Source organism: Meles meles, chromosome 2 (genome assembly GCF_922984935.1).
Source record: "Meles meles chromosome 2, mMelMel3.1 paternal haplotype, whole genome shotgun sequence".
Taxonomy (NCBI): Eukaryota; Metazoa; Chordata; class Mammalia; order Carnivora; family Mustelidae; genus Meles; species Meles meles.
In genome coordinates, this window is record NC_060067.1 from 72,464,179 (window position 1) to 72,487,749 (window position 23,571).

The following is a 23,571-nucleotide window of genomic DNA, read 5'->3' on the forward strand; positions in this document are numbered from 1 at the left end:
GTAATTTACTCTGTGGATGGTTTTTGCTTTTGGTCTAGCAAAAAGAAACCTTCCATGGACAGGGAAACGGGATTGACAATGTTAGAATTAGTATTAGGGTCCTGGAACCCTGCTTGCATTCCTAAATGAATTCCATCTCAGTGACAACAATTAAAGAATTTGACCATCAATTCAGTGAGCAGGAGTGGGGAGGGGAACAGAGGTAAATCATTGGTCTTAGAAATTCTCCAGATACCAGTGCTTTTGAAATCCCATCGTATTCTATTTCCCTTTTTTCTACATAATATGGTATCCTCATATATGCATACATGTAGGATACATGTATGTATGATACTGATTCATGTGCACGTGCCATATAAGACAATAAGCTGGTCTTATTGTCTCAACCACCAAAGGTCTCTCATATAAGCATGTTCTTTGAAATCTTGCAGCAATGGAAATTTCATATTATTTGGGCAATTTTAGATACAAGAGAACAAAATCATAGTTAAAGTTAACATGGCCAAAGTTGTACCTTAAATCAAATGTCCTTTCACTGTTCCCATTGGTATGCTTATTCTAACTCCCTCTACTGAACTGAAACTAAAGGTACAGACATTATGTCTTATCTCATACACCTATTATGCTCAATGCCCAATAAATAGTTCTTGAATTCTTAACTATAATTAGCCCTCAGGATTCTGTGTACTATTCTACAGTGTATCTAGCCACTTGAATACTGAATGTACCCTTTTACCCTGTTAATTCATTTTAACATGGATTAACATCTCTTCAGAAATAGAATGCATTGTGTTGGAGAAGGAGGAGAGCATCTCAGCGAAGAGTTACTTATTTTCTTTGTATCACTGGGGAAAAAAATAGGAAAATTAGTCATGGTTTGCTACCTGCATAAACATCTGAAATGTTCGAAAACTGCTTGTCAGGTTGACCAGTTTCCTGGTTGAGGGGAAGTGCTCTGTAGAGCCTAGAAAGGGGCTGTTATTTGGTAGAGCCTTTAAAAACTGCTGGTTTAGGGGCACCTGGGTGGCTCAGTGGGTTAACTGAGCCTTCAGCTTAGGTCATGATCCCGGGGTCCTGATATCGAGCCCCGCATTGGGCTCTCTGCTCAGCAGGGAACCTGTTTCCCTCTCTCTCTCTCTCTCCCTGCGTCTCTGCCTACTTATGATCTCTGTCTGTCAAATAAACAAATAAAATCTTAAAGAAAAATTAAAAAAAAATAAAAATTGCTGGTTTAGTTAATGAACTTCTTTAGTCATGACTACCAAATACCAAATCAAGAAGTCAATTTGGCCAAATGTTTTAAGCCAACTCAATGAAAAACACCAATCAAGTCAGTTATCTGAATCAAGTTGGTGTTAGATTAACAAGAACGAGTTTATCTGTCGAAATAGCTGATCCAGGGGCGCCTGGGTGGCTCAGCGGGTTAAAGCCTCTGCCTTCGGCTCAGGTCATGATCCCAGGGTCCTGGGATCGAGGCCCGCATCGGGCTCTCTGCTTGGCTGGGAGCCTGCTTCCTCCTCTCTCTCTCTCTGCCTGCCTCTCTGCCTACTTGTAATCTCTATCTGTCAAATAAATAAATCTTTAAAAAAAAAAACAAAGATGGGGCACCTGGGTGGCTCAGTGGGTTAAAGCCTCTGCCTTCGGCTCAGGTCATGATCCCAGGGTCCTGGGATCGAGCCCCACATCGGGCTCTCTGCTCAGCAGGGAGCCTGCTTCCTCCTCTCTCTCTGCCTGCCTCTCTGCCTACTTGTGATTTCTCTCTGTCAAATAAATAAAATATTTAAAAAAATAATAATAAAAAATAAATTAAAAAAAAGAAAGAAAAGAAAAGAAATAACTGATCCACATGCAAACTCACAAAGTGTTTGAAAAAGATAATCTCATTCACAGCAAATCTCCTTCCATAAACTGTTGACATATTTTCAGGACAAATATGGGCTTTGGTTAACATGGACACTTTAAGCTCTGTTAAAAGGCAGCTTGGTGCCCAGGTGGCTCAGCGGGTTGGGCCTCTGCCTTTGGCTAGGGTGGTGGTCCTGGAGTCCTGGGATCGAGCCCCGCATGGGCCTCACTGCTCAGCGGGGAGCCTGCTTCCCTCTCTCTCTGCCTGCCTTTCTGCCTACTTGTAATCCCTTTCTCTGTCAAATAAATGAATGAATAAATCTTCCAAAAAAAAAAAAAAAGGAAACCAGATTTACCATTTGAATTATTCATGGGATCTGATTACCAGGATTACATTTCATTGGACCAGTCAAACCTTTAGATTCCTTTGAACGCAATGACATTTTTTCTAAGCCAGGAGACCATATTAGACTGAACTCAGGGCAATTTAAGTTTACGGGATGCTCTAGAGGAAAAACAACTATGACTGATTTAATTAGGAAGAGTAGAATTTACAAAGTTGGTACTGCTCCTTCTTATTCTTTAACAAAGTATGCAAGTATTCCAGTTCTCAAACACTAAAAATGTTGCAAATGATGAAAAATGTCTGCCACAAAATTACATTTGTCAGGGAAAGAAATCTAACTCCACAATTTACACAAGATTTTCCAAATTCACACAACTCAAACTCAACATTCAATTTGCTATAAACTCACAAATTGCCTAGTTGAAACCATTCAAAACAAAGTATTTTCATTATGCTCACATGGTATAAGTCAAATACACTTTTTGTAGGTGCAAAGCAATGCTCTTATCTGTGCTTAATTTAAAGAGTTGGGCATGCCATTGAAATCTGCCCTTGTACAAGGAGACTATTTTAAGATTTTTTTTTTTTTAATTTTATTTATTTGACAGAGAGAGAGATCACAAGTAGGCAGAGCGGCAGGCAGAGAGACCATTTTAAATAGGGGAAGGACCTGGAAGCTTGATCCAGGTTTATTTATTTATTTATTTGACACAGAGAGATCACAAGGAGGCAGAGGCTGGCAGAGAGAGAGAGAGAGGAGGAAGCAGGCTCCCTGCTGAGCAGAGAGCCTGATGTGGAACTCGATCCCAGGATCCCGAGATCATGACCTGAGCCACGAAGGCAGAGGCTCAACCCACTGAGCCACCCAGGCACCCTTGATCCAGGTTTCTTTCCCTTGATTTCACTACCTTTAGCCCTGACTGCCAACTGGCCTATTTTTCTCCCACTACCAGCCGCATCATGGAGCTTTCCAGGGCCCAGAGCCCACTGGAATAGTCAGGTGGGTTACATTTTTTTATTCTCTAGAGTCAAGAATGCATTTCTTAAAAGAAGGTGCACCCCAGGTTTCAGAACTAGCCCTAATTACACCCAGGGAGAGAAAAATTCTCCTCTTTTGAAGCCAATATTTGCATCACTTAAGTCTTGCTAGGGGTCTGAGCTTTTTGGAGAAAACAGGAAATGCTTTTCATGCTGAAAATGGAATCTTTGCTTTATTCGCTATTTTCCTTATAAAACCTCTACTATCTGTCTACCCCTTCCCTAAGAAACAGCCTTAAGATAGTAAATATGTACTTATCACCGTGCACAGTAGTTACAGGGACAGGTTTCAAATCTCTTCAGGAAGTGTCCAAATTCTCAAAAACGATGATAGAACGTATTTTCTTTGTAAATGCAGTATAATACAATTTTAAATTTACCACCCTCGGGGACATACCACAATCTCAATTTTGAGAAGCGAGCACTGAAAATGGAAGGCAATACAGGCTGAGATGTTGGGTTGCCAGTTAGGCTCGTCGCTAGCTAAGAGTTCATTTTCTCTGACACTTGGCTTCAGCGGGAAGACAAATCACCGCTTATCGCTTATCGTGTGCTCTCAGATCAAAACAGTAAACCTTAAATGCCTCAGGAGAAGAATCTGCTGGGTTTGTTGACACAGCTATCAGCCAAAGGAGATTGGGAATTCCAGCAGGGCTGAGTCTGTGTCTTGTTTTCTGCCTGTAGTACTCAGCTTGCCTGAAGGTAAGGCTGCAAAAAATGGATGAATGAGTGAGCATTAACCCTGCTCCAGGGCTAAGAGCTCTTGTTTCCAGCCCTATTCTTTCTGCTCCTACCGTGAGGTGGTCCTCAGTTTTACTTCCAGAAGGCAAACAGACAGGCAAGCAGGCAGGCACCTTGGCGCCCTGAACCCTGAGAGAGGAATAATACCGTCTGTAGAGAGTCCCAAGTCTAGTCTTCTCCAACTACCAGTTTAGCCAGGAGAAAGTTCTGGGCGCTGTGGAGAGATATCACACGTGGCAGATAAATTATTAAATTGGACTGTTCAGGGGCACCTGGGCGGCTCAGTGGGTTAAGCCTCTGCCTTTGGCTCAGGTCATGATCCCAGGATCCTGGGATCAAGCCCCACATCAGGCTCTCTGCTCAGCGGGGAGACTGCTTCCCCCTCTCTGCCTGCTGGTCTGCCTACTTGTGATCTCTCTCTCTCTGTGTCAGATAAATAAATCTTTAAAAAAATAAATTGGACTGTTCAGTTCAAAATGCATTTTTAAAAATACCTGTGTGCCAGGCATTGTGTCAACTGGTTAGGATACAAAAGTCCATGATGATGATGAAGTTCTAGAACCAAGGTGAGGTTGGGTGGGCTGAGGTCCAGAGCCGATGACCAAGAAAGAATTCTTGAGACATCTTTGGTGCAAAATGGCGGTTTATTAAAGCACAGGGACAGGACCCGTGGGCAGAAAGAGCTGCTGCCCCAGGTTGGGAGGCATGGCAGGTTATGTACCCTGCAGTTGAGAAAGGTGAGGGGAAAGGAGGTTTCAAAGGAGTTTTCATATGCTAAAGAGGGCCTACAAGGTGCGGGAGTATCCCAGAGGTCTTCGGGATACCTGGAGGTCTTCTGGATACCTGGAGGTCTTCCAGCTTGATCAATGTTGTCTTTTGGCAAGCTATTAATATCAAGATAGTTGGGAGATTCCTGGTGGGATGTCACAATCCTTCTATTAAGCATCTTTGTTAGTGAGATTTAGGTTCAGAAGAGATTTAACTTTATTTACATTTCCTTCTACCTCAGCCTCTCGTTCAGTTTTGCGTATGGAGGGGAGGGCTTGAGGAACTGAGTTATTTGCCTCTGGAAATTATCAAAGCACAAGATAACTTCTTTGTTTGTAGATTTCTAGGACATTTGTAAACCAAGGGGAACTATTTGTTTATGGCGGTCAGGGGTGCCTGAGGAATGCTACGCATATTACGGAGGGGAGCGGATGGAGAGGGGGTGCAAGGTGCCAGCTTTTGCTTTGTCCTCAGCCAGCCTCCTGCTCCCTCATCAATGAGAGAGGAGAAATTGAGAGAAAGAGAAGGACAGAAAGACAGAGAGAGACAGAGAGAAAGAAAGAGTGATAGTAAGGCGTCAGAGCTGAGGAAACACAGGGATACTTAGCCCATGGATTCCCAGAGGTGACGACTCTTCTGCTGAATGTTGAAAGATGAGGTAGAATTATCAAAGCCAAGTCATGGAGAAAGGAAATTTCCGGCTGGGCAAACAGCTCAGAGTAGAGGCAAAGAATCTGGAGTCAACATGACACAAGTAGATTTCAGCAACCTGCTCCTTATTGCCGGAGCATGTGAGGTGGGAATGTGGGGGACGAGGCTGACAGGGAGATGAGTGCCCTCCTAGACAGACTAGACTGAGACTTCCTTTGGAAAGCTGTGGTGAACCACTAAGGATTCTAAGGGCAATGGCGCTGGTCGCAGTGCCTCTGACTCTCCCTTTGACCTCTCCATTTCCTCATCCTTCACCTCTGTGGATGTCTTATGCGTGCTGGAGTGGACTTCCTACGCTTCAGAAAGAACCATCAGCAGACACTTGGCCAGCTTAGACAATCACATTTTCTCCCCCAGAGCCTTTGTATATCATCTGTATGGAACAAGATCCCTTCCAATGCAATATGGTTCACCGGCTAGACAGAGCTGATAAAATCAAGGACATTCACAGGGAAAATGCCAAAGGCCTCAATCGTTAAATTCAAAAGGTATGCTTAACACTTCACCTAAGTCCATTAAGATTCAAAGAGAAGAAAAGAAAAGACTTTTCACTCAAAAAAAAAAAAAAAAAAAAAAAGGAGACAATGCACTCTTTCAGGACCTTGCTTTATTTTATCAATACTTTGTTGTAGATCATCCTTCTGGAAGCACTGAAATCAGAGGTGGTTTGTGATCATATGTCCCAGCTGACTGTTTGGGGACCAGAGGGGCTGGAGAGGGGGCTGTGGTGCTGATAAAAAACGGAGGTCCCAAGCAGTATCAGCTTCAGAGTTAATGACCTCCTTCCCCCCCCAACAATCCCTTACTCTAGTTCTTACCTCCTCACCTGCTTCTACTGGTGCTCAACGAAGCACAGAGAGGGCTCTTAGAAGTGTGAAAGGCCAGGTTGATTTGAAAATATGTAGATCCTTTGAAACACCAGCTGCTATGGGCTGAACTGTCTCCATCCAAAATTCCTGTGTTGAAGCCCTTATCTCCAGTGTGACTGTGTTTGGAGATAGGCCTTTTAACGAGATAAGTGAAGGAAGAGATAGAAGGTGGGACCCTGATCCGTAGGACTGGTGTCCTTATAAGAGGAGGAAGAGACACGACAGATACCTCTCTACTCATCTACAGAGACCATGTAAGTACATAGTGAGAAGGCGGCTGCCTACAAGACAAGGAGAGAGATTTCAGCAGAAACCAAACCTGCTGATACCCTGATTTGGACTTTCAGCTTCCAAAACCATGATAAAATAAACTTCTGCTGTTGAAGCCACCGAGTCTAGGATATTCGCTACGGCAGCCTGAGGTGACTAATACAGTAGGGTTATCAATGCAATTAATGTAACCTCTGCCTTGCAGAATTCAAAGAGCCTGACCGATGTTGGAGCAGACTGGGAATACACACAGTCAGGTCCTTCTTTCTGACACAAAAAAATAAAAACAAAGAACTTATTTTATTTTATTTTATTTATTTATTTGACAGAGAGACACAGTGAGAGAAGGAACACAAGCAGGAAGAGTGGAAGAGGGAGAAGCAGGCTCCCCGGGGAGCAGGGAGCCCGATGCGGGGCTTGATCTCAGAACCCTGGGACCATGATCTGAGCCGAAAGCAGATGCTTAACAACGGAGCCACCCAGGCACCCCCCAAAAATGTTTTTTAATAATGGTATAAGATGGGGGCACCTGGGTGGCTCAGTGGGTTAAAGCCTCTGCCTTCGGCTCAGGTCATGATCCCAGCGTCCTGGGATCGAGCCCCGCATCAGGCTCTCTGCTCCTCGGGGAGCCTGCTTCCTCCTCTCTCTCTGCCTGCCTCTCTGCCTAGTTGTGATTTCTCTCTGTCAAATAAATAAAATAGTTTTTAAAAATGGTATAAGATGGGGCACCTGGTGGGGCGCCTGAGTGGCTCAGTGGGTTAGGCCTCTGCCTTCGGCTCAGGTCATGATCCCAAGTCCTGGGATCGAGCCCCGCATCGGGCTCTCTGCTCGGCGGGGAGCCTGCTTCCTCCTCTCTCTCTGCCTGCCTTTCTGCCTGTGATCTCTGTCTGTCAGATAAGTAAATAAAATCTTTAAAAAAAAAAAAAAGATGGGGCACCTGGGTGGCTCAGTAGGTTAAACCTCTGCCTTCGGCTCGGGTCATGATCTCAGGGTCCTGGGATCGAGCCCCACATCCGGCTCTCTGCTCAGCGGGGAGCCTGCTTCCCTTCCTCTCTGCCTGCTGCTCTGCCTACTTGTGATCTCTCTCTCTCTCTCTCTCTCTGTATGTTAAATAAATAAATAAAATCTTAAAAAAAAATGGTATAAGAAACACACACAGGCATAGTAAAATGTTCCTATAATGCATATGGGGATTTGAGGACACTGAAATTCTTCTTCTCGTCCCAGACCCTCACTGCTACAGTCCTCCTATCCCAGAGGAAACTACTGACTAAATATAATCACTATTAATAGACTAGAATATAGACAGACGGACAAAGATACCCCTCTTTTTATATAAATTAGTACATTCGACATATACCATCCTGAATCTTGCTTTTTCTTATTTATCGGTATTTCACATAAACTCATTTCAACAAATATTTTATTTTTTTGACAGAGAGGGAGAGAGAAAGAACAGAAGCAGGGGGAGCAGCACAGGCAGAGGGAGAAGCAGGCTACCCACTGAGCAGGAAGCCCTATGCGGGGCTCCATCCCAGGACCCCAGGATCATGACCTGAGCTGAAGGCAGACACTTAATGACTGAGCCACCCAGGCTCACCCTCACATAAACTCATCTCATAGTAGATATACATGTAGAGGGGTGTCATATTTTAACAGTTGTGATTTATACCATTTATAAGATTATAGCACAATTTATATAACTGGTATTCTGTTGAAAGGACATTTAGGGTTTTTCAATCTTTGTGCTTTGATACGAATCGTATCACAGTAAAATAGGTGTACGTTCATCTTTTTATTTATTTATTTATTTTAAAGATTTTATTTATTTATTTGACAGAGAGAGAGATCACAAGTAGGCAGAGAGGCAGGCAGAGAGAGAGGAGGAAGCAGGCTCCCTGCGGAGCAGAGAGCCCGATGCGGGGCTCGATCCCAGGACTCTGAGATCATGACCTGAGCCGAAGGCAGCGGCTTAATCCACTGAGCCACCCAGGCGCCCCTACATTCATCTTTGATACATACATATGTGTAAAACACTTAGAAATGAGATTCTGCTTCAAAAACATTTCCATTTTTAAATAGCTTATATTTATTTTATAAAAATTGCCAAATGCAGACGTTCTGCCAACTTTCAGAGATAGCTGGGGGCATTTAGTTTGGATGACCAGGCTCTACCTCTCCATGATGTTCTTATCAAAGGTCTTTCCTAAACAACCTCCATATACCTGAATGCCATATGACTAACTTCTTCCCGAACTTGAACCTAGGGAATAATCCTGGCATGCTGGGTCTCCAAAGAAGTCACCTGATCTGCTGAGAAAAGAGGCCTTGCCTCTGTTACTATGCATGCCCCTGGGACTCTTGATCTCTTCCAACCTGCTGCCATGGGAAGTGTTGTGACTCAACTTTTCAAATTCTTCTCATTTTCTACCTAGGAAGAGCAGAGAAAAGAAGTATAAATTAAGGGCTGTATTTCACTCCCACACCCTAGGGAAATGTGCTTCATTTTCTTTAATGAGCCTTGTGGAGAGAAGATTATTTTCTTGAGAAAATGTTCAGTGTCTCCATTGGCACTTGGAACAGAGCTGGCCTGCTCCAGCGGATCACACCAGTTTCGCTCACATGAGTCAAAGGTCTTTTAGCTTTTTAGTGTCCATTTCCCTCAGAGGAAGAGGAAAGTGCTAAGAACAATTTGTGCTAATAAACTCTTCTAGACCTGAGAGTATGAGCATTTTCCCAACTCTAGGTATTTTTCCTAGCACAAGTCGATCTCCTGGATAAGTGAGAAATAAACCCTGATCAATTCTTATTAGATTCCTGTGATGTTTTAAAACTTGATTTGGCACTTTGAAGTACAGACGTGTCAGGGCTTTATAGTTTACTAAAATACGACATATTCTAGTCCATTCAACAATCCGTGGTGGTCTTACCTTTGGCTCGGGCCGTGATCCCAGGGTCCTGGGACCGAGTCCTGAATCAGGCTCCCTGCTCAGTAGGAAGCCTGCTTCTCCCGCTCCCACGTCCTCTGATTGTGTTCCCTCTCTCACCGAGTCTCTGTCAAATAAATAAAATCTTTAAAAATAATTATAATAATAGTTTACTCAGTTCCTCCCACGTAGAGTTGTTGTGAGGATTAAATGCAATAATATATATAGCTTTGGCACATAGTTCATGCTCAATTAATACTAACCATATAATACGTAGGACGTGTGCATAAATACCCCCCCCCAACACACACATTGTCTTGCCCCCATGGCATCCCCACATTGAATCCCAGGTACTGTGACAGCAGAGCTCCCACTGTAAGTTTAAGACACAACAGAAAGAAAATGGGGGCCTCTTCCAGTGACACTATATGCCTCAGTGAGAAGACGCCCCCCGCCCCTGCCCTGGCTTTCTCTCTCCCCTCAGTAACACCACCTCCCCAATCATGTTGAAGCAGGTATAACAAGTGGAGTTGTGTTGTGTCTTGTGGTGAGAAGCAGACCCTCGCAGAAGCAGAGAGGGGTCCAAAAATTTCTGTCTTCCCATTCTTTCCCCTCTGCCACTTGAAAACCAGTGAGAAATAAACATTTCCAGCCGACCTGGAAGGGGTTCCTGTGACTGGGAGACGGAAAGTTTCATCAGAAGGATGTGGTGTGGCCGACTCCAGGGCTGGGTGTGGACCCAGCTACACCGGGGAGGTCACCAATGCCAGGGAGACAAGTGGGCTGAGAAAGCCCTGTGGCCATCTGAGGGACTTCCCTGGGAAGAGGAAGAATGTTCAGGTAATGAGCAGCCAGAAAGACAAAGGTTCACCCTGAGTCTCTTTTGCTAGTAACCCCTCAGCAAGGAGGGACATCAATTCCCATAAAAAGTACAATGTTGGCAAAACCACATTTAACGAGAAGAACCTATCCTAACATAGGCTAAGGAGAAAACTACTAAAACGGCATTAAATGCCGATACGTTTAGCTGTCGAATGAGGTTCTAGAAGCCATCCGTTTTCAAAATATGCCAGATTCATCAAAACACTGTGGAGCAGCTGTGCTAGCAGGTGACCCTTCTGCTTAGGAAACACGGTGTCTGCGTTGGCAGCCGAGAAAGAGCTCACCACATGGATTACATAGGAATCCTGGGTCTCTTCTAAAGGGGAAAATTTAGAATCGCTCGCATTGGGGCACCTGGGTGGCTCAGTGGGTTAAGCCGCTGCCTTCGGCTCAGGTCATGATCTCAGGGTCCTGGGATCGAGTCCTGCATCGGGCTCCCCGCTTGGCAGGAAGCCTGCTTCCCTCTCTCTCTGCCTGCCTCTCTATCTACTTGTGATCTCTCTCTGTCAAATAAATAAATAAAATCTTTAAAAAAAAAAAAAAAGAATCGCTCGCATTGGCTGCGTTTCCCTCTTAAGTCTGAGCAAGATGCTGGGGTATTCAACCGAACTTTGCCTCCATTATCACCATCTTCCCAGGCCCTCCTCCACCCATATAGATAGAAGAAGTAAAGCATCAAGAGACCTCTTTCCTCCACTTGCACTCTCTGAGGGAAAGAGGCCGTGATCGCAGTTCTCATCCTTCCTTTAACTCTGCATATGGAACGCGCATCCAAGAAATCTTCCATGGACAGAAGCAAAGCCATATTATCTCAAAATTGCACCTGACCATGGAATCCCACTGTAGCCATAAAAATATTTTTATAGAGTTGACTCAATCCAATGTAATCTCTAATATAGCACTGTTTCATTTAACCACCAACTGGCTGTCTCTGTCTACAATTCTGTGATTTTCTATCGGCACATCTGGGATTGATTTTCTCCTTTCTTTCCAAAGGCTTTTTAATTGAGACTTCGAGTTAAACTCCAAGGGCCAGTTTGTAGACAAGGATGCGTTCCAAAGGTATATATTTTTGTATTTTAGATATATGCCTTCCACTTCAGTATTCTTTAGGTGAGTGAAGGTTGGCTCTGCATAAAGGAAGAAAGAAGGATTATGTTTTAAGGTCTCGTTCGGGGACAGAATGTCTAAGCTTCCAATTTGATTGACTGAATCATTCCCATTAAAAGCAAACTGTAATTTTCATTGGAATAGAAATCAGTGTGATTTAACACATCCCTTTTTATGGAAGATTGCATTTCACAGCCTATAAGAGGATCACAAGTGACAAAAAAAAAATAAAAGGCAAAATTCTCAACAGTACAATTTTATGATGAAAATGCCTGTTTAGGTCTATATTTTATAGAAGAAATCAAAGACATCACTGAAGGGCAATACATTCTGTAAAAAACAAAAACAAAAACAAATCAACCCCCCCCCCCCAACCTCAATGATAAATGCCTAATGAGAGTGTTAAGAGCCCTGGGGACAAATAAAGGGTGAGTTATTTTTTTGCCTTTTCCCCAGTTCTGATAAAGGTAGCTCAACAGCCAACTCTCATGATTATCCTTTAGGACTTAAGTGATCTGAACTATTTCTCCCTTGGTGCAGACAGTAAGCTTTTTTTGTTTTTGTTTTTTTTCTTTTTTCTCTCTTAATGTTTTATACATACAGTTATTCAAAGATTTACCATCTTCAGATTATATCCTGTTTTATGATCTGTAATCTAAAGATCTGAGAGGCTGGAAATTAACAAGTAGAGGAATTTTTTGGTTTTGTTGTTTTTTTTAAAGATTTTATTTATTTATTTGACAGAGATCACGAGTAGGCAGAGAGGCAGGCAGAGAGAGAGAGGAGAAAGCAGGCTCCCTGGCTGAGCAGAGAGCCCGATGTGGGGCTCAATCCCAGGACCCTTTGATCATGACCTGAGCCAAAGGCAGAGGCTTAATGAGTCACCCAGGCACCCTGTAAAGGGTTTAAATATAGTTGATAATGAAGGGAGTTTAGGTGACACATTGTTATTTTGTGTGAGTATTGATACCTAGATATTGCTCTTTCTTTTAAATCATTTAGTCAAGTATATTAAAATGTTTAGAAGATTTGAGATTCAATATAAAACACAGTATTTCTATAGTAAGAATGTTATAGTAAGAATGTTATCAATTCAGTATAATGAAAAGATAGCTGAGTTGTCATATTAAAAAGGAAACTGTACTTATTCCTTCAATTTTTTAAATTAGAGAATCTGTGTAAAATTGACCATTTTCTTTCATAAAAACATCGATGTGTGAATCAAAATACCTTATTTCAAAAAGATCAGAAAAAATGTTAGTTTTTATCCTCACAGGAAAAAAAGTTGTATCCTTCAATTTAAAAAAATAAAAATCTACTTATTAGGTTTATATGCACGAGGTTTTTATGTTCGGAAGAAACACTATTATTACCTTAATATCAATGTACCAATCTACTTTTTCCCTATATTCACATGTTTAAAATATTCAGCTCTAGAAAAAATCACATGTTTAAAAAATTCTGTTGATGGGGTTTTTGCATGTTTTTAACAAGCAAGAAAATGGACAAATTTGTCACCGGCAAAAGAACAGCATGAGGGACACCTGGGTGGCTCAGTCGGTTAAGCCGCTGCCTTTGGCGCAGATCATGATCTCAGGTTCGTTGAGTCCCGGATCCGGCTCCTTGCTTGGCGGGGAGACTGCTTCTCTCCGTCACTTGGCCTGCTTGTGATCTCTCTCTCTCTGTCAGATAAATAAATAAAACCTTAAAAAAAAAAGAGAGAGAGAGGGGCGCCTGGGTGGCTCAGTGGGTTAAAGCCTCTGCCTTCAGCTCAGGTCATGATCTCAGGGTCCTGGGATCGAGTTCCGCATCGGGCTCTCTGCTTGGCAGCGAGCCTGCTTCCCTCTCTCTCTCTCTGCCTGCCTCTCTGTCTGCTTGTGATCTCTCTGTCAAAGAAATAAATAAAATCTTAAAAAAAAAAAAAAAAAAGAGAGAGAGAGAGAGAGAGAACAGCATGAATGTGGGGGAAAAACTTCATCCTTAAAAGAAATGAGATTATTTTAAGATCCTGGATCACTGGAGCCCATAGCTTTAGATCAGATTAAAGAGTGTTTGCCTTTGTTGATATGGCCGATTGGCTTATGCAAAACAGGGGAGCTGTCGGACGTTTCCCAGCTAGTGGAGTATCTGAAGGCCAAGTAATGGGTCAATTTTCAAAATGATGAATTTTTTAAATTAAAAAATGAAATTATAGTGAGACTGTGTGAAGTATCAGTCGCATACAACAAGCATAATACAGAGCTGCCATGTCTTGGTAATCTGACAAAATGGCAGCCAGTCATAGGCTGGGCGATAACCTGGTCCTTGACAAAAAGATAAGGTGAGTCAATCAATTTCCCTTTCATGAATTATAGCTGTGAAATACCTAACATTTTTAGCTCATGGTGGGAGCTAAAGCTTGAAAGCAATGACAAAAGGTGGAACTGGAGAAGCTTTCATGAGTCACACACATGCTTAAGTTATGAGGAACAGAAACTATGGGTAATGAAAGGAAGCTGGTCAGTGGGGGAAAGATACACATGTGTGAAGAAAAGCAGAGATTCTGGGGCGCCTGGGTGGCTAAGTGGGTTAAGCCGCTGCCTTCAGCTCGGGTCATGATCTCGGGGTCCTGGGATTGAGTCCCACATCGGGCTCTCTGCTCAGCGGAGAGCCTGCTTCCCTTCCTCTCTCTCTGCCTGCCTCTCTTGTGATTTCTCTCTGTCAAATAAATAAATCTTTAAAAAAAAAAAAAAAGAAAAGAAAAGCAGAGATTCTGAGAGAGGGAGGGAGAGAACGAGAGAGCAGCTAGTGCAAGAGAGAGGCTGAGAGGCTGGTCCCAGAGCTTCCTGAAGGTTTCTAGTATTACTATAGTCTAAGTGACTCCTTACAAAAAAATTCTTCCTTCCTTCCTTTACCCCTCCCTCTGGTAAATTAAATGATCTTTGACCTTAATTATCAAAAGGGTCAAACCACTAGGTTTTAGCAGAAAACAAAACCGAAGTATGTTATATTTATGCAAACGAAAATTACAATCAAGAGGATTTAGTCAGGGCGCCTGGGTGGCTCAGTGGTTTAGGCCACTGCCTTTGGCTCAGGTCATGATCTCAGGGTCCTGGGATCGAGTCCCGCATCGGGCTCTCTGCTCGGCAGGGAGCCTGCTTCCCTCTCACTCTGCTTGCCTCTCTGCCTACTTGTGATCTCTCTCTGTCAAATAAATAAATAAAATCTTTAAAAAAAAAAAAGGATTTAGTCATTGAAAAACAAATTGTCAATAGTGGGTTGTTTTGTAGACCTCTGTTCTTCGGGCTTGCCCACAATCCTCTCACCTTATTATTATTATTATTTTTTAAGATTTTATTCATTTACTTGACAGACAGAGATCACAAGCAGGCAGAGAGGCAGGCAGAGAGAGAGGAAGGGAAGCAGGCTCCATGTTGAGCAGAGAGCCTGATGCGGGGCTTGATCCCAGGACCCTGGGATCATGACCTGAGCCGAAGGCAGAGGCTTTAACCCACTGAGCCACCCAGGTGCCCCTCACCTTATTTTGATAACAGTTCCTTGATTTTCCTTCGGTGACTATCCCACACCCACTGACCCCTCACTGCTGTCACCACCTTTCCAGGGCAGGCATGTGACTCAGGTCTAGCCATCAGCAGATATGGATTCTGAGACCGCAGTGATATATAACAGCCAGGACAGCCTCATATAATTATGAATCACTTTAATTTTTGAGAAGAATGTGACAAATAATATGTGGATAAAGAAGGAAAAGTGGTCATTAAGATTTGGGGCCATAATAGCCTCCTAAATTAAAAAAAATGAACCTCCAACTCTGCTCTGAATTACCTAAGGGACCTGAATCAAGCCCTTTCCTTTCTCTGAGCTTTAGTTTCCTTGTAAATGAGGAGCTGAATGTAACTGTAATTAGGATCTCTCTTCCTTCCTCAATCTCTAAACCTTTCTGAAATTTGAAATTCGGCAGTCAAGTATGTACCTCCTTGTTGGGCATTTTCAGAGGTGCAGGTGCTACGCCCAGGTTATAACAATGATCTTTTCACAGTCAGCCCTCAGGGACTGACAATGCATGATTTTGAAGTAGGCAAAGCGTCTCCCTTCCTTTTCCTGTGTCTAAGCTCTTGACCTTATCACACCGAACAATTAAAACGTGCCCTCTTGAATGACAGTTCATGAGAAAACGAATCAGTGCGATACCTTGCTTCATATCCATCCCACCACCCACCCTCCCCTGCCCCGTCCACAACTCGCTGTCTTCTCTCCTTTCTTCATTCCAGAAACACAGCATTTGACAGAGATCATATGGTCACAGTTCTTCAATATGGAAGGAAATAATGTTTTATTCATTTTTGATTTCCAGAGCATCTCAGAATTCACAAGGTGGACTGATTCACTGAATAGAGGCTGGGTGGTACTCTTACAGATCCGAGCTATTTTGAAGGCCCTTTCCCTCAGCGTGCACTCTATGTAAGGATGGTCTTGGCTACAGATCGGTTCAGCCACTCAGCGCTGAAAGAACCAAACTGTGAATTCTGTATCATCAATGAGTTCTATTGCTTGCGGAGTAGACATTGTGGTGACTGGTTGATCTGGTTTTTCCAGTTGGATTAGAATTGAGATCCACTGTGAAGGTCTCTTCAGATATCAAAGCTACATAACATCTTGGATCTTTGAAACAGTATCACCCTTCTTTACTCCAACTGGTAACCTAGTGGTAACACTAGAAATTCCAAATGTCCAACGGTAGCTACTGCCCTTCCAGGTTGGACAAGAAAAATATGGGCACTTAAAAAAATGGTTTTGGGGGCTCCTGCGTGGCTTAGTCATTAAGTATCTACCTTCCACTCAGGTCATGATCCCAGGGTCCTGGGATTGAGCCCTGCATGGGGCTCCCTGCTCAGTGGGAGGCCTGCTTCTCCCTCTCCCACTCCCCCTGCGTGTGTTCCTGCTCTCACTGTCTCTCTGTCAAATAAATAAATAAAATCTTAAAAAAAAAATGGTTCCTATCAAAATGTTACCTTCAGGTAGAAAGCTAGAGGAGGAGTTGGTTCTCCCAGGGGAGCATTAGTACTTTCTAACTCTGCTCTGGGAGTCTTCTCTGCTGAGACTAGACCTGAATTTTCTATGGACGTGCCCACTGTTGAAGCTGCTGAAGTTGAGAGGTGAGAGGGGGTGGGTAGAAAAAAGTGCCCAAGACTCCACAGCATTTCCAAAGGTGGGGAAATCCCTAAAAGGCAAAATAAAGACTTATTTTGAGAGGGTTGAGGACAGGGAGGAAAACACATCAGGGTAAAGGTGAAAAGCAGAAAAAGTAGAAACATTGTAGGAATGGCGGGGGGAGGGGGATGGAGTTGAGAACTGCCAAAGACAAATTTACTACCCTCACAATTTTGTTTCAGTTAGATGTGCCCACTAAGCAGTCAGCCCATTGGTTGCTCCAAGGTGGGGGCATCAAAACCCTGTTAGAATTGATTCTATGTGGGGGAGGGGAGGGCAGATGATCTCAGTGAGACACAAAGACTGACATCATTTACCCCTACTTTATCTAGGCATCTGTTACATCCTTTTCTTCTTTAAGTGTTTTGAGATGATCCTTGGGCTTAAAACCAGTGAGAATGAATTGAAAGCTAAAAATACCTATCTCACTGAGGAACTGGTTGGATTAATTAGGTTCTCTTTGTATTATTTCTGGTTCAGGTATATTTGATCGTCTTTTTTTTTTTTTTTTGATCGTCTTTTTTTTTAAACAAAGCTACGCTTTTATTAAAAAGTGGTTATTAAAGTGGTTAGTTCACAGTATGAGACCAGCAAGTTGCCATAAACTCCTTGTAGTTTCTCTGATTCTTTGCAATGCCTTCTGCTACAGGTAATACAATTCATGATAATAATGCAAACCCCGATTTCCTGGGAAGAATGGGCTCTAACTCTTAAAAGAAACTAGAAAATAGCTAAAGACCAACTTTTTGTAAATTTGTTTCTTATTATTAATTTTACATTTTAATCTTCATGAAGGCAAAGATTTTTAAACGGTTTGTTTGCTTGTTTTCCCCAGGGCCTAGAGTATAGTAGGCATTCAATAATTATGTGTTAAATGAATGAGTGAATGAATGAACACATGAATTATAAGTAAGTAGCATTTTGGTACCAATAGATAAAAAATGCTAAACTAAAATCACACTTTAGGATTATGGGAGAGCTACCAAGTCACAACTTTGAGCAGTATGATAAGAATACCCTAAAAGACAATATGAAGGGGGGTGAGTGGGTGGCTCAGTCTGTTAAGCATCTGCCTATGTCTGGGGACATGATCTCAGGGTCCTCTGATCGAGCCCCATAGAGGGCTTTCTGCTGAGCTGGGAGTCTGCTTCTCCTTCTCACTCTCCCTCTGTGCCCACCCCCTTCTCTCTCAAATAAATAAATAAATAAAATAAAATCTTAAAAAAAAAAAAAAAAACAGACAATATGGGACGCCTGGGTGGCTCAGTTTGTTAAGTGTCTGCCTTTGGCTCAGGTCATGATCCAGGATCCTGGGATGGAGTCCCTTGCTCAGTGGGGAGTTTGCTTCTCCCTCTGCCTGCCACTACCCCTGCTTGTATTCTCTCTCTCTCTGACAAAAAAATAAATAAAATCTTCAAAAAAAGAGACAATATGAAGGTACTCAGTGGAGTTTTAAAAATGCTAATTACATAAAATGAAGGAATATTCATGGAAGCCTTCAAAAATATTCAGTTATATAAATATATTATTAAATTTTTACCTATGCATGATTTTCAATCTTAATGTTTATTGCACTTGACTTGCAATAGATTCTCTGACTAAAGGCACTGTGCTATGGCCAAAGATGCCAAATGACATTTTGGAGTCTGTGTTAAATATGTGAAGTTTCCGGGGCGCCTCGGTGGCTCAGTGGGTTAAGCCTCTGCCTTTGGCTCAGGTCATGATCCCAGGGTTCTGGGATCGAGCCCCGCATCGGGCTCTCTGCTCGGCAGGGAGCCTGCCTCCTCCTCTCTCTCTGCCTGCCTCGCTGCCTGCTTGTGATCTCTCTGTCAAATAAATAAATAAAATCTTTAAAAAAAAAGTGAAGTTTCCACAGATACCCAGAGGTCTAAAATGCTTCCTAAGAGGCAGAAGGTTAGTCAATGTGGTAAGGGAAAGAAAGACTTCCATTCCTTGAGAGCTCATGGAGTAGAAACCAACAAGCACAGGGGCAGCCTCATTAAAATGGCTGGGATAGGGACACCTGGGTGGCTCAGTCAGTTAAGCATCTGCCTTTGGCTCAGGTCATGATCTCAGAGTCCTGGGACCCAGTCACCCACTGGACTCCTTGCTTAGCAAGGATCCTGTTCCTCCCTCTGCCTGCTATTCCCCCTGCTTGTGCTCTCTCCCTTTCTCTCTCTGACAAATAAATACAATCTTTTAAAAAATGGCTGGGATGCATTTACTTTGCTATTGAAGGAATTCAGCGGTACAAATGAGAGCTACAGAAGCAAAATTGCTTCAGTCCACACAAAGTCTCATTTGCTTTGAGAATGTTTTTGCTTTGCTTATTTGGAAAGGAAGACGTCTCTAGGACGTCCAGCTTCCACAACAAAGCAGAGCTTGGTGAATTCCCATCATTTGGGAAGTAGAGCCTCTTTCTGCTGATCTGGCTGTCTGCAGATCTCCCAGGTGTAAAAAGAGGTGAAAAAAAGGTCATCAGATACATAGGTAGATCAGCTGTGATCCCCAGAGGCTCTAAGTATTGGGGGAACGAAAACTGTTCAGGGATAAAGCCGGCCTTTGTGTGTCTCTGATTTCAATGATTTATAAAATTTTTTTCTATTAAGTGTGAATAAATCCTTGAATTCTGCTGTGCCGGGTCCTCAGAGCTCCAAATGCCTGATATAGGAACAGCTGTAGTGTGAATTAGTTGGCCTAAGCTCTTGGGCTGCTTCCAACTTCGCTATTGCTCATGCCCCACACACAGGTCAAGGAAAGAAGTGATGTAATGCACTTAGCTGTGCTACTTTAATTACAATGCAATGGAGAGGGGGAGGGGTTATAGGCGGTGACAAGTTTAGCGCATGACTTGCCCTAGGGATGCAGGAAACAAAAACACGGCCAACCATTGGCTGCGTCCACTTCCGACCGGGTATCTAGCTCCTAGTCTGGAACCTTGAAACACTAATTTCCTGGGAAGAGGGGTGGCGCTAGCCTACAGACCGTCAACCATAAACACGCAGCGCGCGCACACTCACACACATACACACACACACACACCCGCGGAGGCTGGCAGCGTCCTCCTTGCTGAAATGGGCGTGGGGCCGAGCGCTTGGCCCACGGTCCCCAGAAGGTTGCCCCAAAGTCGGCCGCAGAGTCTAGGCTCGGCGCTCGGAACCCGCGGAGGCCCTGAGTCCGCGGAAACTGGTGTCACCCGGGCCGGGTCCCAGTGAGCCGCGCTCGCGTCATTCATTCGCCGCGTCCGGAGCGTTCTTCCAGCAGCGAACTGGGCTTCGCTGCGCGTGCCAGTGGCCCCGACGCGGAGTGTTAGCGCGCGGTGACCTCGACTGCACGGAGCGGCCAGAGACGGAGGCGGCCCGGATCTCGGCTAGGTGCTGCGGGAGCAGCCGCGCCGCAGCCCGGCTCGGCCCTCGCCGCGGGGCTGTGTGCGCCCCTGTCGCCCGAAGCCCTGCCCGTCGCGGGCCCGGATCCCGGGACTGAGCGCCACCACTTCCTCCTCCTGCGGCTCCCCTTCCTCCTCCTCCCGCTCCTCGCGCCGCCGCGGGCTGGAGTCGGGCTGCGGGGCTGCGGGCCTGGGCGTCTGCGGCCGCGGGCTCGCGGGGGGCGGCGCCGCCGCGGGGAGGATGCTGCTCGCCGCGCCCGCGTCCTCGCCGTCCTCCCCGGCCTCCCGCGGGGGCTTTGTTGTGGCCCGGGCGCCGCGGGCGGCCGGCTGGTGAAGTCGCTCTCCGCCGCCGCACCTAGCGGGCGAGAGGGCGCGCGTGTACCCGGGAGTGCGCGCTTGTGCGCGCCGGTGTGTGCAGGACCCGACCCGCGGCCCCATTGTGTGTGTCCGCCCACGGCGCCCGGGAACATGTGGGTGAACCCCGAAGAGGTGCTGCTGGCTAACGCGCTGTGGATCACCGAGAGGGCCAACCCCTACTTCATCCTGCAGCGGAGGAAGGGGCACGCGGGCGATGGAGGCGGCGGCGGCGGACTCGCGGGTAAGGACCCGCGGCCAGTCGGTGCGGGAGGGGGCCCCCGAGCGCTGCGGCGCCGCCCGCGGCCCTCGGCTGCGGGCACCCGGGACGCCGCCCGGTCCCCTGAGGCTGGGCGGCCCACCCCACTTGGGTGCGTGGAAGGCATCAGGAGTCGTGATTTTTCAGTCTGTGAGAGAGTGATTCTTCTCTTACCTTGTCAGGGCGCCCCTAAGTGGGTGATGTTGCTGAGAATGGAGATTGGGGGGGAGGGAGCAGCCCTTAAGAATTGAATGCAGTACACCTCCCTACCCGCCCCCCACCCCTGCCTATTTCCCCTAAAAAATGCCGCTTTGTATATGGGCAGGAGAGGTAGAGGACGATTAATTTTTCCTGCCTTCTCTTTGCTGATCATGGCAGGATCAGGTATAAAATTACTCTTTTGTTTCCGAGGAAGCAATCAGTACGAGGCTGGTGTGGTCATTTCGCGTATTAGTTATGACTGAAGAGAATGGAAAAGGATTTTTGTTGTTGTTGTTGTACCTAATTCGACATAATAAAGCAAGTTAGCTGGTTGTAAAAAGAATTACCGGTATATCTGCATTTTAATTATTTTAACTCAATCACTTAGCCGAACCCCCTCACAAGTTATTATTAGTACTGTAACTGCTACTAAAACCCCCTGCCCTATCGTTTCGGGATTGTAAAGTCAGACCCATGTCCCAAGTGGTGCCATATTAGAAAAGCCTTCGTTATTAACTAATTAGTTTGCTTGTTTCGGAGGTTACAAATAATCTTGAACTTATACCATATTGGAGAAATTGGACCTTCCCCCTCTCCATGGTGGTCAGCAAAAAGAGAACTGGGATACTTTTCACCATGAAGTTAGCAGAAGAAATAGGGGAGGTTTAACTAGGGAAGAGACTGCAGAAAAGAGATAAACTTCCACCGCTTAGGAGTCCAAAATATATCACCCCCTGGGAGCTTGCCTGCTAGCTAAATTTTTGCTTTCAAAGTGTTGTGCTATGAACTAAAAATTTTTGATATGGTTCTGCCATAAAAGAGAAGGCAGTATGCTGAACTCCAGACCCTATTCTGGAAATTCTGATTAGTGGGGTAGAATCAGAATTTTCCAGTTCATTTTGTAGAAGTTGTCTAACTATATACACTAGTATGTAGCTTTCATATTTCATACTGGGATCAGCCCAGATTGTCCTTCTTTGAGCCTAAAACAACAACTAAAGTAGGTAGTTTATTGTATTACCAAAGAAAATTTCCTGCCTGGAGTTAACGATCCTACACTGTAACTACTAAGTAGTATTTTTTTTTCTAGAGTCATATGCCATAGGTTATGAAAAATTCAGAAATGTTGAGCCTTCTTTTCCTAGTTAATATTTTTATTATGTTCTTCCCGACTCAGAACTGTAACTAACCACAGTCCACCTGGAATCTCATTATTGATAACTTACTTCAGAAAGATAAAGTTACATCTTTTTACAGCTATTGCACTCATTGCTAGAATGATTGAAATTATTATCACGAGTAAAAATATTCCTGCCAACCAAGGCTCTTTTTCAACTACAGGAGGAAAAATGTCTGCTCAGATAGATTGGTGCCACATTAAATGTAGCAGAAACATTTTAGAAATCCTTGAACTATGTATAGCATATTTCGAGCCTAACGTGAGTTCCTTCATGCATTCATCAACTTACTAAATCATTTAACAAATATTTGTTGGCAGTGTCTGAAGCGCCAGTGTCGTGAAGCTCACAGCCTTGTGGAGAAGACAAGTGTTGATAAAATAATCACATAAATTAATATAAATTAATATAAATTTGCCACTCCCCAGGGTCCCAGCAGAAAACAGAACCAAACCTAGTCCAAATAGAATAGGTGAAAAGACAACTTAGAAAGATGGAGGCAGGATTACCAGAACCAGAGAAAGGCCTGGGGCGGGGGGAGTGGGGGCTGTTACCCCCCCCCCCCCAGGTGGCAGGAATGATGTTACTGGAAGCCTTGTGCACTGAACCCAGGCAGGAGGAGTTTGGGCCTCCTAAGAAGTAGACTGTGCTAGAAAGAAACACAGAGCATAGCAAAAAGGAAGTGGAGAGGACATGCCCGACTTCTCTTCTCATACTGTGTTAGCTTCTGCCACTGTCTTTCATGTGTGGCACCCAAGAAAGCCAGCTATACAGGATGTTCTGGTGATCTAGTCCCTAGGGATCAGCCTCTGAGGGATGGATCTGGAACAAACTGAGAATGACTGGTCCTGATCAAAAAGAGAGGAACATGTGTTGGTTACCCTACTCGGAGAAAGGGGGTGGGCATGGGGGCAAGGAACATTTCCCTGAAGAAATGACACTTGAGCTGAGAACTGAAGGAAGGAAAAGTTCACCCTGTGAGGAGAGGAGGGAAGAGCCAGTGTTGGGTGTCAGTTATTGGAGATTTTTCTGGAAGATCTCTGGACCTTTACATAATGTGCATTGTCTGTACCAGCGCACTCATTAGGATGATGATGATGAGATGATGAATGGGAACTGGCCTGCTCAGTGGGAACTGGCCAGGAGTGCTCAGTGGTCCATAGTGCTTGGGGAGATGTTAGTTCAAAAGCTTTAAAAAATAATGGGTTGCAGTGAAGACCCTTGCTTTTTGTTTTGTTTTGTTTTATTTTTTAAATTAAGCTATTCCCTTCCCCATCCCAGGCAATATACATAGATATTGAGGCAATGAAGTTTTTTTTTGCTTTTTTTTTTTTAAATGGAGATGCATTAGATTTATTTACTTAACCTCCTTTAACTGAGATTTCAGACTGTACAGAAAAGTACACAAAATAAGGATTCACAGCACAGTGATTTATCACAGAGTGACACCTTACAACTAATACCAGGATAATAAATAGA

General features: G+C 44.3%; 1 protein-coding gene across 1 annotated transcript in view; it reads left to right on the forward strand.

The window, feature by feature from the left end:
- The first annotated feature begins 20,559 nt into the window (after positions 1-20,559).
- The window catches only part of TBC1D9 (TBC1 domain family member 9), a 125,843-nt gene continuing 122,831 nt past the window's right edge, over positions 20,560-23,571 (forward strand). The window contains exon 1 of the mRNA XM_045996808.1: positions 20,560-20,698. Coding sequence (XP_045852764.1) covers positions 20,569-20,698 — 130 coding nt within the window. The 5' untranslated portion in view covers positions 20,560-20,568. The remainder of the gene's footprint in view (positions 20,699-23,571) is intronic.